This window comes from Mesocricetus auratus, unplaced genomic scaffold (genome assembly GCF_017639785.1).
Source record: "Mesocricetus auratus isolate SY011 unplaced genomic scaffold, BCM_Maur_2.0 Super-Scaffold_100024, whole genome shotgun sequence".
In the NCBI taxonomy this organism is placed as follows: Eukaryota; Metazoa; Chordata; class Mammalia; order Rodentia; family Cricetidae; genus Mesocricetus; species Mesocricetus auratus.
The window spans coordinates 6,284,536-6,297,994 of NW_024429205.1; the positions used below are offsets into that span (position 1 = coordinate 6,284,536).

The 13,459-nt window shown below is 50.2% G+C and overlaps 1 protein-coding gene across 8 annotated transcripts in view; it reads left to right on the forward strand.

The window, feature by feature from the left end:
- The window catches only part of Asap2 (ArfGAP with SH3 domain, ankyrin repeat and PH domain 2), a 154,684-nt gene that overhangs the window by 92,110 nt on the left and 49,115 nt on the right, over positions 1-13,459 (forward strand). For 5 of the 8 annotated variants that reach the window (XR_005870874.1, XM_040731006.1, XM_040731005.1 and 2 more), the window contains exons 7-10: positions 910-995; positions 7,552-7,627; positions 7,893-7,979; positions 10,521-10,529. Coding sequence is in view for 6 of the 8 variants with exons in the window: in XM_040731006.1 (XP_040586940.1) it covers positions 910-995; positions 7,552-7,627; positions 7,893-7,979; positions 10,521-10,529 (258 nt within the window). In the remaining 2 variants the exon portion in view is untranslated. The remainder of the gene's footprint in view (positions 1-909; positions 996-7,551; positions 7,628-7,892; positions 7,980-10,520; positions 10,530-13,459) is intronic. The other 3 variants (XM_040731002.1, XM_040731004.1, XR_005870875.1) reach the window with 2 other exon arrangements.

Sequence of the window (13,459 nt, forward strand, 5' to 3'; positions counted from 1 at the left end):
CTGAGCCACCTCTCCAAACCACCACCTGACAGCGAGGGGAAAGGGGCTTTATAGAGCCCTTGCTCTGTATTCTTTCAGGAAGGGACAGGTGCATTTTATACTGCCTGGGCTTCCTGCAGAGAGATCCTTACTGGATTCTCCAGGTTAGAACTGACTTTGATACAGTTTAGTTTAAAATTCACCTTTTTGGCAACTCATATATAGGGGGAAGTGCTTTGGGTCAGCCACATGGTAACAAAACCTCAGCTCCTGGTTGCTGGCTAGCAGTTAGTGTCAAAGACAAGGAGCTGACTAAGAAAGGGACTTAAAGCTGGGTGTGGTGGCACATGTCATTGATCTCAGTTCCAGGTCAGCCAGGGAGGACACTCTCAGACAAAATGAAAAGGGACCTAGATAGGAGATGCATAGGAAGACGCAGGACAGTTAGAAACCCCCCTTCTTTCCAGGCGTCCTCCTCCCATGCGTCTGGAGTAAGCTTGTCCTGGCTGGGTGTGGTAGACTATCTTGTTAGTAGGATTGTGGGGTTCCTAAACACTGGCCAGCACAGCCATTTAGTCACATTTGCAGAAAGCACCCAGCAGCTACCGCAGGCTCTGCCTGCCTACAAGTTGTTAAAGAAGCCAAGAGAAAGTCAGTTTTGTACAAGTGAGGCTCAGTTAGCAGCATGTGCACCTAGTGTGCAGAAGGCCCTGGGTCAGTCTCCAGCCCTGCAGTAGCCAGGTGTGGTGTAGTACACCTTTACCCCAGCGCTTTGGAGGGGGGCGCAAGGGGATCAGAAATTCAAGGAACTCCTTGACTGTATAGCGAGTTCAAGGCTAGCCTAGGCTACAGGTGACCCTGTTTTGCAAGAGCCCCTGTGGTCATCCCATCTGCTGATTTCTGCGGTCCCTCTCCCTTGTTTCTCAACAGTATCTGCTGAAGGTCAATGAAATCAAGGTTAAAAAGGGAGTGGATTTGCTTCAGAATCTGATCAAGTACTTCCACGCCCAGTGCAAGTAAGTGTCCCTCCTTTATGGTGTCTTTTAATGCGCCTCTGTGGATGGCAGCGACCAATGGATAGCTTTGTGTTGAGGGAATGAACACTCACTTGGAAATTACCATGGGGTGTGTGTGTGTGTGTGTGTGTGTGTGTGTGTGTGTGTGTGTGAGAGAGAGAGAGAGAGAGAGAGAGAGAGAGAGAGAGAGAGAGAGAGAGAGAGAGAGAGAGAGAGAGAGAGACATTGGTAGCTCACTCTTGACCTGGCATGTGTGGGGGCCCAGCTTCAATCCCCAGAACTTGGAAAAGAAAAAAAAAGAAAGAATTATCATGAGCTGGGGTTTGTAGAGCAATTGCCCAACATGCAGGGGGGTCTTGGATTTAATTTCCAATACCATATAAACCAATGTGGTGGCACATGCCATAATCCCGGTGCTCCTAGGAGGTAGAGGCAGAAGGAGCAGAAGATTAAGGTCATCCTTGGCTATATAGAGACCAGCCTGGGCTATATGGGATCCTGTCAACGAACAAATGAAATGAATGAATGAATGAATTCCTGTGGGAGGAAAGAAGTGCCCACATTACAACACAGATGGGCCTTGACTATGTACAGGGAAGGAAACCAGAGACACAAGGTCGCGTTGTATGACTCTGTGTGTTTGACAAGCCAGGGGCAAAAGCACATTTATAGACAGAAGGCAGCAGCAGTTACCATGGAAAAGGAAGATGTGGTGTGCTCTTGCTTTGGGAGGTAACAGAACCCTTCTGATTGATGCCGATTACACCGCACTGCCAGAGTTCCGAGATCTACTGCAGTGTACGCTCCAAAGAGCAATCTCGTGGCTTGAGGATTGTGTCCCAATAGAAAATAAAAGTGTGGATACAGTATTAAAAATTGATAATAATTGTCAAATACATCCCCCCACACCTCTTTTTCGTAGAGGGCCAGCTTGTTTGTCTAGACACATGGTCTCTGATTTGGTTGGTTTTGAAGGGAAATACAGTTGATTGATGAGTTACATTAGGACAGTACGTTCATACATTGCTGGTCTTAGAACATCCATAGGAAAGAAGGTGACACCTCGTGTTCTGAGCGCTACACTTTGTCAGCCTTCCACACGGTTCCTGTTTCTGCCGCAGGCCCCTGACCACTGGCATAAGTACACACCCATGGCTTCTTCCCTCGCTCCCTCACTCAGCCGGTAGACTTTGATGGAGTTCATGTCTGTGTAAGGCTTCATGCAAGCTGCTAAAATATAGGGATACGGCTGGGGAGATGGGCTTAGGAATCGGGTGTTTGCAGAAGAGTGCTGGAGGCTGGGGAGATGGGCTTAGGAATCGGGTGTTTGCAGAAGAGTGCTGGAGGCTGGGGAGATGGGCTTAGGAATCGGGTGTTTGCAGAAGAGTGCTGGAGGCTGGGGAGATGGGCTTAGGAATCGGGTGTTTGCAGAAGAGTGCTGGAGGCTGGGGAGATGGGCTTAGGAATCGGGTGTTTGCAGAAGAGTGCTGGAGGCTGGGGAGATGGGCTTAGGAATCGGGTGTTTGCAGAAGAGTGCTGAAGGCTGGAGAGATGACTCAGCAGTTGGATGCTGTCTACTCTGCCAGAGGACTCAGGCTCAATTCCCAGCACCCACGTGGCAGCTCACAGCCACCTGTAACCCTAGTTCCAGAAGATCCGACTCCCATTCTGACTTCTGAAGGCTCCTGCAGGCACGTGGTGCACACACATACACTCAGGTACACGCATGGACACACAAAGCTGAACAAATACATTGTTTGCGAGAGTAGCCTCAGACAGTGGATGTGATGACATACCATGGATGGGCTGGTCCCAGCTGGAGTGGGAAGTGTGAAGAAGTTTGAGAAATCCTTCTGAGGTCAAGTTGTCACACCTGTTTGTTTACCTCTCCCGAATGGCTTTTGCCTGGGGCTGGTGTGTCCACCCACACTTTGTTCCTTTCCCTGGAATGTCCTTTACCTGGAATGTCCTCTGGCTGCTTCTCCTGTGCTCCAGGAGACACACAGTCTGGTTCATGAGCAGCCCTGATGGGATCAAGCCTCATCTCCTTACCTCTGCCCCGCCCTCTGTGTGCCTCCCCAGTGCCATCTCCACGCATTCCCGGGTCCAGGGGCACCGAGTGGTCCAGCCACATATGCGCAACAGTGCCTTGTGTGCTGGCCCCAAGGCTGCTGAGCTGTTGATTCTCTGTGTGGCTGTGGTGACTACAGGCTTCCCTGCCCTTGTGATGTGCTGGGAAAGACTGGCCCAGGGTCAGAGGACCTGGAATTTCTAGAATTTTTAAGGTGGTTTCCTCCGACGGACTCAAAGGGAGGACCGGCTCAGCAGATCGGCTGCCCTGTCCCCATAACCCGGTTGCCAAGCTGCGTGGGAAGTGGGTTGCTTCCTTGTTGAGTTTTTATTTTTAGGAAAACGTTATTCTCAGATTTCCCTTTTCTTCTCTGTTTTGCACAAACTATCAGTTGGGTAGCAACGGGCCACTTGTGGAAAGTGAATTGCTTGACCTTTTATGGGCACGAGCTCGGTAACCTTCTAAAATATGAATCTTCTGGTTTCCTCCTTGGTCCAGAGTTGGCGCACGTGCGTGTGGGGGTCGTGTCCTCACACGGTTTAATTCATACTTGGGAGGTACAACAAAGCCTGAGAGGTTTGGCTTGTGGACCCTGGGAACCTGAGGCCACGGGTGTGTTCTGCATGTGGTGAAGTCCTTTACACACCCTCCTCAGGTGTCCTGTCCTCCATGTGGCATCCAGATCCTTAGAATGACTTCTCTGTGCCTTAGTTTTGCTTCTTGAATTCATTTTTGCTTGTTACACTTGTAGTGTTTTTCTTCCCCATGCACCTTAATTTTGCTTCTTAAATTCATTTTTACGCCGGGCGTTGGTGACGCACGCCTTTAATCCCAGCACTCGGGAGGCAGAGGCAAGCGGATCTCTGTAAATTCGAGACCAGCCTGGACTACCAAGCGAGTTCCAGGACAGCCTCCAAAGCCACAGAGAAACCCTGTCTCGAAAAACCAAAAAAAAAAAAAAATTCATTTTTGCTTGCTACACTTGTAGTGTTTTTAAAAAAATATTTTGAAGAATACATCATGGTTTTGTTGTTGTTGTTTTTATTATTATTTTGTGTAAAGATAGCACTGGCATCCTCGGAGCAGCTGAAGATTTGTAACTTTTACAGCTGGAGAGAGGATGTTGTTCTGTTATAGAGGATAGAAGTAGGCAGCCCTTGTAACAGTGATGCCCTGAGAGGTGGAAGTGTGTGTTGAGTTGCCTTGTCCTTTGAGAACACACTGCGCACGGCTGTGCGGGCCAGGCGCTACCTGAAGGACTTGGGATTCTGCATTGATGAGGCTTGGGTACAGGAGCTGTGGAGGAGTGGGCTTTCATGCCAGATCGAGGTGGGGTCCTCAATAGATGGAGCACCTGTCCTGGTGTGATGATAGCTTGAGCGTGAGGCGTGTGGCACGGTACGCGAAGTCCAGGAGAGGACCAGAGATTGCATCTAAATAGTTCTGTTTTCAGGGCTCGAGAGTGGTTGAACCGGCTAGAAAATGTCTGATTGGAAGAGAACAAAGAAAGTCTGATTTGGTAACACTAGTGGTAAAAGCCCTTTGACTACAGCTTGGAAAAATGCTAACTGGCTTTGGGGCAGATTTTGCAGGGGACGTGCACTTGTGAGTGTCAGTGACTGATGGACAGAGGTCACTGAGGCAACCCTTGAGCTCCCTTGCTTTGAAGCCGCTGTGGCGGCAGCCCGGCGTCCTCCATAAGGAGGGCACAGACAGATAGGAGTTTGAAAGTCAGAGCAAAAGTTGGGGGTGGAGGGTGTTATAGGTAGATTGGCAAGTCTGACAAAGTTGAAAACATTTTTAGCCCAAGTTTGTGTCACTCTCCAGAGTGTACTCTCCCGGAAAGCGTATGTGTAAGCAAGCCAGGTTCCCGAGCCCTTGTCTGTACCCTTGCTCTCGCCATCTACCTTGGGGAGAGTAGCCAAGCTGCAGAGGCGCCTAGGGCTGTGCACCTGTTCCTTCCCCAGGGACTGCTGCTGCCTTGGCTTGCCGCCATGTTCCCGCCTTTTCCTGCACTTGCATTCTCTGTCTCCTGTGTTTATCTCCTCCTTTCTCTCTTGTGACCTGTCTACCTTACCATAATCTGGAGTGACCGAGGAGATGGTTACATAAGAAAAACTGCAACTAAAGCATATAGATACATTGTTGAGTTCGCAACAGGAGTAGCCCGGTTCCTGGTTCCTGTGATCCTTGGGTTCTTCAAGATTTCCTTGTCGCTTTAGGAAGCCTGGAGAGGCCAGGGGACCTGGCATGTTTGCCTTAACTCTGGCCACAAATACCTGGACAGATCACACTGTCACACTGGCAGGGTTCTTAATTGCTGGATTACAATTAAGGCCTCTCCCCCCCCCCTGTTTGGGAAACAAAATCCTGTTAAATCAAGAGCGCACAGTAACTATGTGTGTTTATCCAAAGAGTGGGATGACAGCATCCCGGCATACTGGCCTCAGTGTGTCCTGTTAGCTTGGTGTCATGGTCCACGGCCCCACCCCCGAGGGTGTGGTCACTAAGTTGAGTGACAGTCTACATTGTTTTCATGACCCATCCGTTGTCCTGTTAGCTTGATGTGATGGTTCATAGCCCACTCTGTGTGTGTGTGTGTGTGTGTGTGTGTGTGTGATCACTAAGTTAAGTGACAGGCTACATAGTTTTCACAACCCTTCTGTTTTGTGGCACACTTAATATGAAAGAGTCTCACGGGTCCATTGATGAATTTAAAGGGGAAAAAGAAAAAAAATCACCTCAGTGAATGTATATGTGAGAGCCAGGACACTTTCTTCCCTCCCTGGAGTTTTGTTTCTTATTTATTTTTGAATGTGTGTGTGAGACAGGTATGTGATCTGTGTGTGAATTTGTGTGTGAGACAGGTATGTGATCTGTGTGTGAGACAGGTATGTGATCTGTGTGTGAATCTGTGTGTGAGACATGTATGTGATTTGTATGTGAGATAGGTATGTGATTTGTGTGTGAGATAGATGATAGGTATGTGAATCTATGTGTGAGACAGGTATGTGATCTGTGTGTGATCTGTGTGTGAGACAGATATGTGATGTGTGCATGCCGTGGGGTCAGAAGACAACCTTGGGAGCCAGTTCTCTCCTTCCGCCGTCTCCTGTTTCTGCCACTGTGTGTGCTTCTAGCTGGTTCTCTCGTCTTCCCTTCTCACCATAGGAGCTGGGATTAGGGATGAGCACCACATCTGCTTCTTCTGTGGGTTTCCTGGGAAGGGTTGAGTCTGGCTGTCAGGTTTTTCCCTTCCCCTTTCCTGTACCTCACAACAGGGTGTGCTAGTTACTCTTCTCCTCCTTCTCCTTCTCCTTCTCCTTCTCCTTCTCCTTCTCCTTCTCCTTCTCCTCCTCCTCCTCCTCCTTCTCCTTCTCCTTCTCCTCCTCCTCCTCCTCCTCCTCCTCCTCCTCCTCCTCCTTCTCCTTCTTCTTCTCCTCCTCCTCCTTTTTGCTTGTTTGTTTTTGTTTTTTGAGACAGAGTTTCTCTGTGGCTTTGGAGGCTGTTCAGGAACTCTCTCTCTTGTAGTCCAGGCTGGTCTCGAACTCACAGAGATCCACCTGCCTCTGCCTCCCGAGTGCTGGAATTAAAACCATGCGCCACCACCACCCGGCTCCTTCTCTTCTTGTTGTGATAAAATAGCCTATAAAAGTGCACTAAAGAAGGAGGTTTGCTTTGGCTCCTGGCGTGTGTGGATGGAGTCTGTCAGAAGGGAAGGTTCAGCTGACAGGTGAGGTACCGGTCACATGGTGTCTGAAAGGAGTACTGGCTTTCAGCTCTCAGCTTAACTCTCTCCTTTTTATTACATCCCGTACCCCAGCTCCCGGGATGGCGCCACCCACATTCACGTTCATTAAACCTTTCTAGAAAGAAACGCCCTTACACAGACCCGGATGTGAGTCTCCTAGGTGATCTTAAATGCAGTCAGGTTGATGGTGGAGACTGACCAGCATGCGTGGGGGCCGTGCTGAAGACTAGCAGCGTTGTCTTAAGTGACCTCACAGCCTTGAGTCCCACCATGCTTTGAGTGCAGATGGAGCCCGGCCATTCATGTGTGTCAAAGTCGCCCGCTTCCTCTCCTGCACTGTTTCCCACATAACTGTTTCCTGTTGAAGTCTCTTGTTTGCACCCTACGGCATCAGAGTCCTCACTGCCCCAGTCCAGAGAGTCTGGTTTCCATTTATTAACTGGGAAATAGGGTCTCCTCTGTGTGTGTGTGTGTGTGTGTGTGTGTGTGTGTGTGTGTGTGTGCGCGCGCGTGTGTGTGTGTGTGTGTGTGTGTGTGTACACGCTTAGGGTTGCTGTGATTCCTTCTCTGTTGATTTACAGTCTTGTCGTTTCATTCTGGCTGTGCCGGATCGCGCACGCTTCTCCTCTTCCCGGAACCACATCTTACTCACCCAGCCGCCTTCCCCCCAATAGTCTCATGTCTAGCAGCCTTCTCCCCCGTGACACGCGGTCTCTGCTTGCTCTTCCCCACAGTTTTTTCCAGGATGGGCTGAAGGCGGTAGAAAGCATCAAGCCTTCCATTGAGACACTCTCTACAGATCTCCACACAGTGAGTAGCCTCCGTCTGCGTGGCGCCGTCACCATTCAGAGCCTCCCTCTGCGTGGCGCCGTCACCATTCAGAGCCTCCCTCTGCGTGGCGCAGTCACCATTCAGGGTCCCGTTTCTGAGGCCCCGTGCATGCCTCCTATGCCAGTCCGGAGGGGCGGTGTGAACGGGCCGTCCTCACACGTGCTCCGTGTGTGGAAATACCGTGATCGGCAGCATCCAAGGGCGCCTTTGCCTTACTTCTCTCTGCTTTGTTTGCTCTTCGAAGATCAAACAGGCCCAGGATGAGGAGCGACGGCAGCTGATACAGCTTCGGGATATTTTGAAGTCAGCGTTGCAGGTTGAACAGAAAGAGGTGAGGGGATTTAAGATTGGAGGATCACCCCGTCCCTCTGTCTCTTGGAAGCTTTGGGCTAAGGGCTATGACACTTCTGTCTAAGGGGCTCACAGTCCCCTCTGGGACCGTGTCTATCAGCCTAAAATGTCTTTTGCTTTTTTAATTTTAGTTTTTAAAGGCCATCTATTTTAGGATATTTACTTCTAGGAGGAGCAACCACTGTGGGGGCCTGAGTGGCCAGGTGTGAAGCTTTTCTTGCTCTGCCTGTTTCTGGTAGTTCTGTTTGTCACATTTATAACCTGAGTTCTGTTCCTTGAACTCTGTGACTTCCCTGTTCTGCTCTGTGTGAGCTCTCCCCCAGTGTGAACTCTCCCCAGTGTGAACTCTCCTCTGTGTGCTCTCTCCCCTGTGTGAGCTCTCCCCTGTGTGAGCTCTCCCCAGTGTGAACTCTCCCCAGTGTGAACTCTCCCCTGTGTGAACTCTCCCCTGTGTGAGCTCTCCCCCAGTGTGAACTCTCTCCTGTGTGCTCTCTCCCCTGTGTGAACTCTCCCCAGTGTGAACTCTCCCCCAGTGTGAACTCTCCTCTGTGTGCTCTCTCCCCAGTGTGAACTCTCCCCAGTGTGAACTCTCCCCAGTGTGAACTCTCCCCAGTGTGAACTCTACCCTGTGTGAGCTCTCCCCATTGTGAACTCTCCCCAGTGTGAACTCTCCCCAGTGTGAACTCTCCCCTGTGTGAACTCTCCCCATTGTGAACTCTCTCCTGTGTGAACTCTCCCCTGTATGAACTCTCCCCAGTGTGAACTCTCCCCATTGTGAACTCTCCCCAGTGTGAACTCTCCCCAGTGTGAACTCTCCCCAGTGTGAACTCTCCCCAGTGTGAACTCTCTCCTGTGTGCTCTCTCCCCTGTGTGAGCTCTCCCCTGTGTGAGCTCTCCCCTGTGTGAGCTCTCCCCAGTGTGAACTCTCCCCTGTGTGAACTCTCCCCAGTGTGAACTCTCCCCAGTGTGAACTCTCTCCTGTGTGAACTCTCCCCAGTGTGAACTCTCCCCAGTGTGAGCTCTCCCCAGTGTGAACTCTCTCCTGTGTGCTCTCTCCCCTGTGTGAGCTCTCCCCAGTGTGAACTCTCCCCTGTGTGAACTCTCCCCAGTGTGAACTCTCTCCTGTGTGAACTCTCCCCAGTGTGAACTCTCCCCAGTGTGAACTCTCCCCCGTGTGAGCTCTCCCTAGTGTGAACTCTCCCCAGTGTGAACTCTCCCCAGTGTGAACTCTCTCCTGTGTGAACTCTCTCCTGTGTGAACTCTCCCCAGTGTGAACTCTCCCCAGTGTGAGCTCTCCCCCGTGTGAGCTCTCCCTAGTGTGAACTCTCCCCCTGTGTGAGCTCTCCCCTGTGTGAACTCTCCCCAGTGTGAACTCTCCCCAGTGTGAACTCTCCCCCTGTGTGAACTCTCCCCCAGTGTGTCCCAGTGTGAGCTCTCCCCCAGGAACAGAACAACTTCCCTTAAAGCCCGAGACTGTTCTCTTTGCTGAGTTAGGCTGGGTGTGGTACCTCACACCTGTAACCCCAGCACTTGGGAGGCTAAGGCAAAAGGGTCACCACAGAGTTTGAGGCCAGCTGGTGCTACACAGTGAATTCCAGGCCAAGCTAACGTGATGGTGCCTTGTGTAAAGATCAAGTAAAAGATAAGGAGAGAGCTGGTAGGATGGCCCAGAGTGTTTGGTGCATAAACTGGATAGTCCAAGTTCAAGTCCCAGACCATGGCACTTTCATATCCATTCCCACAGGTGTCTGTCACACTAGAAATAGTAGTAGTAGCAATAATAATAATAATAATAATAATAATAATGCCCACTCTCACAGGTGCCTGTCACACAAACACTAATAATAATAATAATCTATACTCACAGATGCCTATCACACAAATAATATTAATAGTAATAATAATAATAATAATGCCCACTCTCACAGATGCATAACACACACACACACACACATAACAATAACAACGGCTATTTTTTTTTTAAAAGATAAAAAGAATTGGGACTGGAGAAATGGCTCAGTGGTTAAGGACACTGTACGCTCTTCCAGAGGACCTGAGTTCAATTCCCAGTACCCACAACCATCTGTAATAGGATCTGATGCCCTCTTCTGGCTTGCAGGCATACATGCAGAGCACTCATGCATAAAATATAAAAAAATAAAGTTAAAAAAAAAAGATAAGACGTTTGCATATGTCTCCACTCCAGTGGCAGCCATCTGTGGTCCTTGCCCATCATTTCTTTGGTGTGGTGATAACTTTGTGTCCCCACAGGTGATGATAACGTGGCGAAGGTGTTATAATGAGTAACTTTGTCTCTAATCCATTGTTGAGGTTAGCTCTCAGCTCCTAGGCTCAAGTGGTCCTCCTGCCTCAACCTCTGAGTTGAGGGATATAACGGGAATCTAGCGTTAAGTCCTCTTCCTTTTCAGTAAACATAAGTAGTTACTTAACAAAGCATATCTTAGTCTGTAACTGAATCTTGTTGTTTTTCTTCCAAATGCATTCACCTTTGTGACCGAAGTCTAGGAGAGTAAGTACCCAGAATTTTCACAAATTGCAGCGTTTCGCATGCTCCGTTCATAGATAATCTTCTTCATATAGCCTAGTGACTAGATCATTTTCACTTTTAATGTCTCCCCTTTCACTGTGGTAGATGATTTTCCTAAAAGGACCGTAGAGTTCGGATGCATAAGACGAGTGAAATGGAAAATCTCCACGTTTAGTTCACACTTTGGCTGTCTTTCTGCAAACCCTCCTAGTCCATTCCAGGCCTTTGCTCATCAAGGCTGCCCCTGAGTGCCTTCTCCATAATACTGCTTTGCTAGAGACTACCCACAGCATGGTGACCTTTTTTTTTTTTTTTTTGGTTTTTCGAGACAGGGTTTCTCTGTGGCTTTGGAGGCTGTCCTAGAACTCACTTCTCTGTTCTCGAACTCACAGAGATTCGCCTGCCTCTGCCTCCCGAGTGCTGGGATTAAAGGCGTGCGCCACCAACGCCCAGCTCAGCATGGTGACCTTTTTCTCATCCTCAAAGTGCCAGCCTGTGATGTGAGACCATGGCCTCACAGTAGGGAGAGAAGAGGCAGGCTTGAGAACTGGAGCACCATGAGGTGCTGCTCTCCAGAGCTCTGGTGTGAATGGTGGAGAGCTGTTTTTGTCTGAGGAGGCTCTAACCCAGGAAGAAATGACGCAGCGGGAAATGAGGCGTGGCTGGGCTGGCAGCCACTGGCGTACAGAGACTGCGATGGGTCTGGCGGTGCAGAATTTGAGGTCTGAGGAAACTGACTTCATCAAAGAGCTATTACTGACGGTTCTGCAAAGGGATGAAGTTGGCGATGCAGTCGAGAGGTCCCTGTGGTCTGGGCTAGCCAGCCCATTTGCCTCTGTCAACCAAATATCCTTTCTTTCCCCTGGCTTTGTGCCTGGTGACTCCTGTCAGACCTAGTTCTTCACGTTCCCGTTTGTGAGGATGTTTCTTGCATCGATTGCTTTTTGGTGCTGATGTTCCGTCGTGGGGCAGTCTACGGACACAGTAGCACCTCACTAACAGAAGCGGTGGCTACGCTTGAGTTTGGAGTCCAGGCCTTTCCTCCCAGTGTTCCTCACCCTGCCCGGTTATATTGTTTCCCTCTGGAGAGGATACGTCTGTTAAGTCATTTCCATCATGAAGAACCGCAGACTTAGAGAGCATTGAAAAGCTGAATGATGGATACCGGTGTGTGTGCCCCGGGCTTGGTTCCTATCTGTAACCCGGCACTTGGAAGGAAGAAATCGGGGATCTCTGTGGTCCACAGAGGGAATGCCGGGCCAGCCAGGGCTACACAGGGAGACTCGCCCACTGCACTCACACCTAGTGCCTGAGCCATAATGGACAATTCTACTGCTGTCTGTCCCTGGCTAGCCTCTTCCCTCCCTTCCATATTGCTGCTCCCACTCTTGCCCAAGCCCCGCCCTCCTAGTTAGAGGCCCTGGACTTTGGGGTCACTTGGCTCCCCAATCATGGGGTGCTGCCAGCATCACTTTCTCCCCTAAGCCCTCATTCAGGGTGCCTTTTTCCATACTTGGTCTGGCTGTCCCCTCTGTGGGTCAGCCTGGCCCGAAGTCCTTGATCCTCTTAGCACCCCCAGTGCTAGGATTACAGGTGTGTACCACACCCAGCTCCAATGAGTCTTTGATGGGGTTAATTTTAGTCTCTCGTAAAGAGTCATTCAGACGAGCGAGCAGTATTTCTCCACGGGTGGGAAGCTAACTTTGCTCTGGATTTCTAAGGGTTAAAAGTACCATCCTTTAGGGAGAGAGTGAGACCCCAGGCTGCCCCCCTGTAAAGTCAGCACCCAGACGTTGGCATTCGTGAATCCAGTAGCAGGTAGGCAGGAAGATGACACAGTGCTAGCATTAAACAGTGCTCCCCAAACAGATCTACCAGAGGTTCAGTGCTCTCTGCATCAAACCCCGGCTGCCTTTTGGCAGAAATTGACAAGCTGATTCAGAAATTTATAAGTTAAATGCAGAAGGACTCAGAATAGACAAAACAATCAGGAAAAAGAGCCAAGTCGGGAGAACTCACACGTCCCAGGCTCAGAACTGACCACGGAGCTCTCTCAATCACAGCACTGTGGGGTGTTGGAATGTGCATGGGTGTGGGAGACAGAATTGGGTTCAGGCCATTTATGGTCAGTGGACTCTTCACCAGGGCTTTGGGGAAAAAGAGTGGCCTTGAGACAGCTGAGTGTCACCAGAAGTGGGGTAAATCTGGAGCCCCACCTCATGTCATGACCTTAAATTAACTCGAAGTAGAACAGACACCTAAGAATAAAGAGTTGTGACTCTTCAAGGATTTATTTATAAGTGCAACCACCACCATCTTAAGTTAGGCGGTGGTTTCTTATGGGTGACCCCTAAATACAAATTACAAAGCTGTTCCAAACTGGGAAGAGTCCACGTGGCTTGCCGTCACTCGGAGCGGAAGCCTGTACTGCCGCTCCAGCACGCTAGTTCTGCCTCCTGGCTCAGTGCGTGTCTCTCCCCTCCCTGCGTGATGGCCACGGCTGCCTCACCTCGAATCTCTGCCTTGTCCTTGACCAGCTTTTCCCTTCACCCCGGAGAGACTCTTCCCGCCCTGTCCACCTCTGATCCCTCACTTCTTGGGTGTGCTTACTCTCTGTTCAGTTTGGGTTGTGTTGATTTTCACACATTAGTGCCTTCATTGTCCGGGCACTGCCTATGTTTCCCCGATGATGATCCGCCGCTGGCCACCCGGCAGAGACCGGCCTTAGTCTCCGGATGGCTTCCACCGCGGCTCCGTGCGTGGAGCTGTGGTATCAGAGCTGGGCTTCTACTCTGCACTTCACTCTGGCTTTCAGAGGCGCTGCCCCTTGAGCAAACCCCTTGATGTCGTCACAGCCCTTGTTTCCTCTGTACTGTGGACTCCAGCTTGGCAGAACCCACGGTCAACAGAAA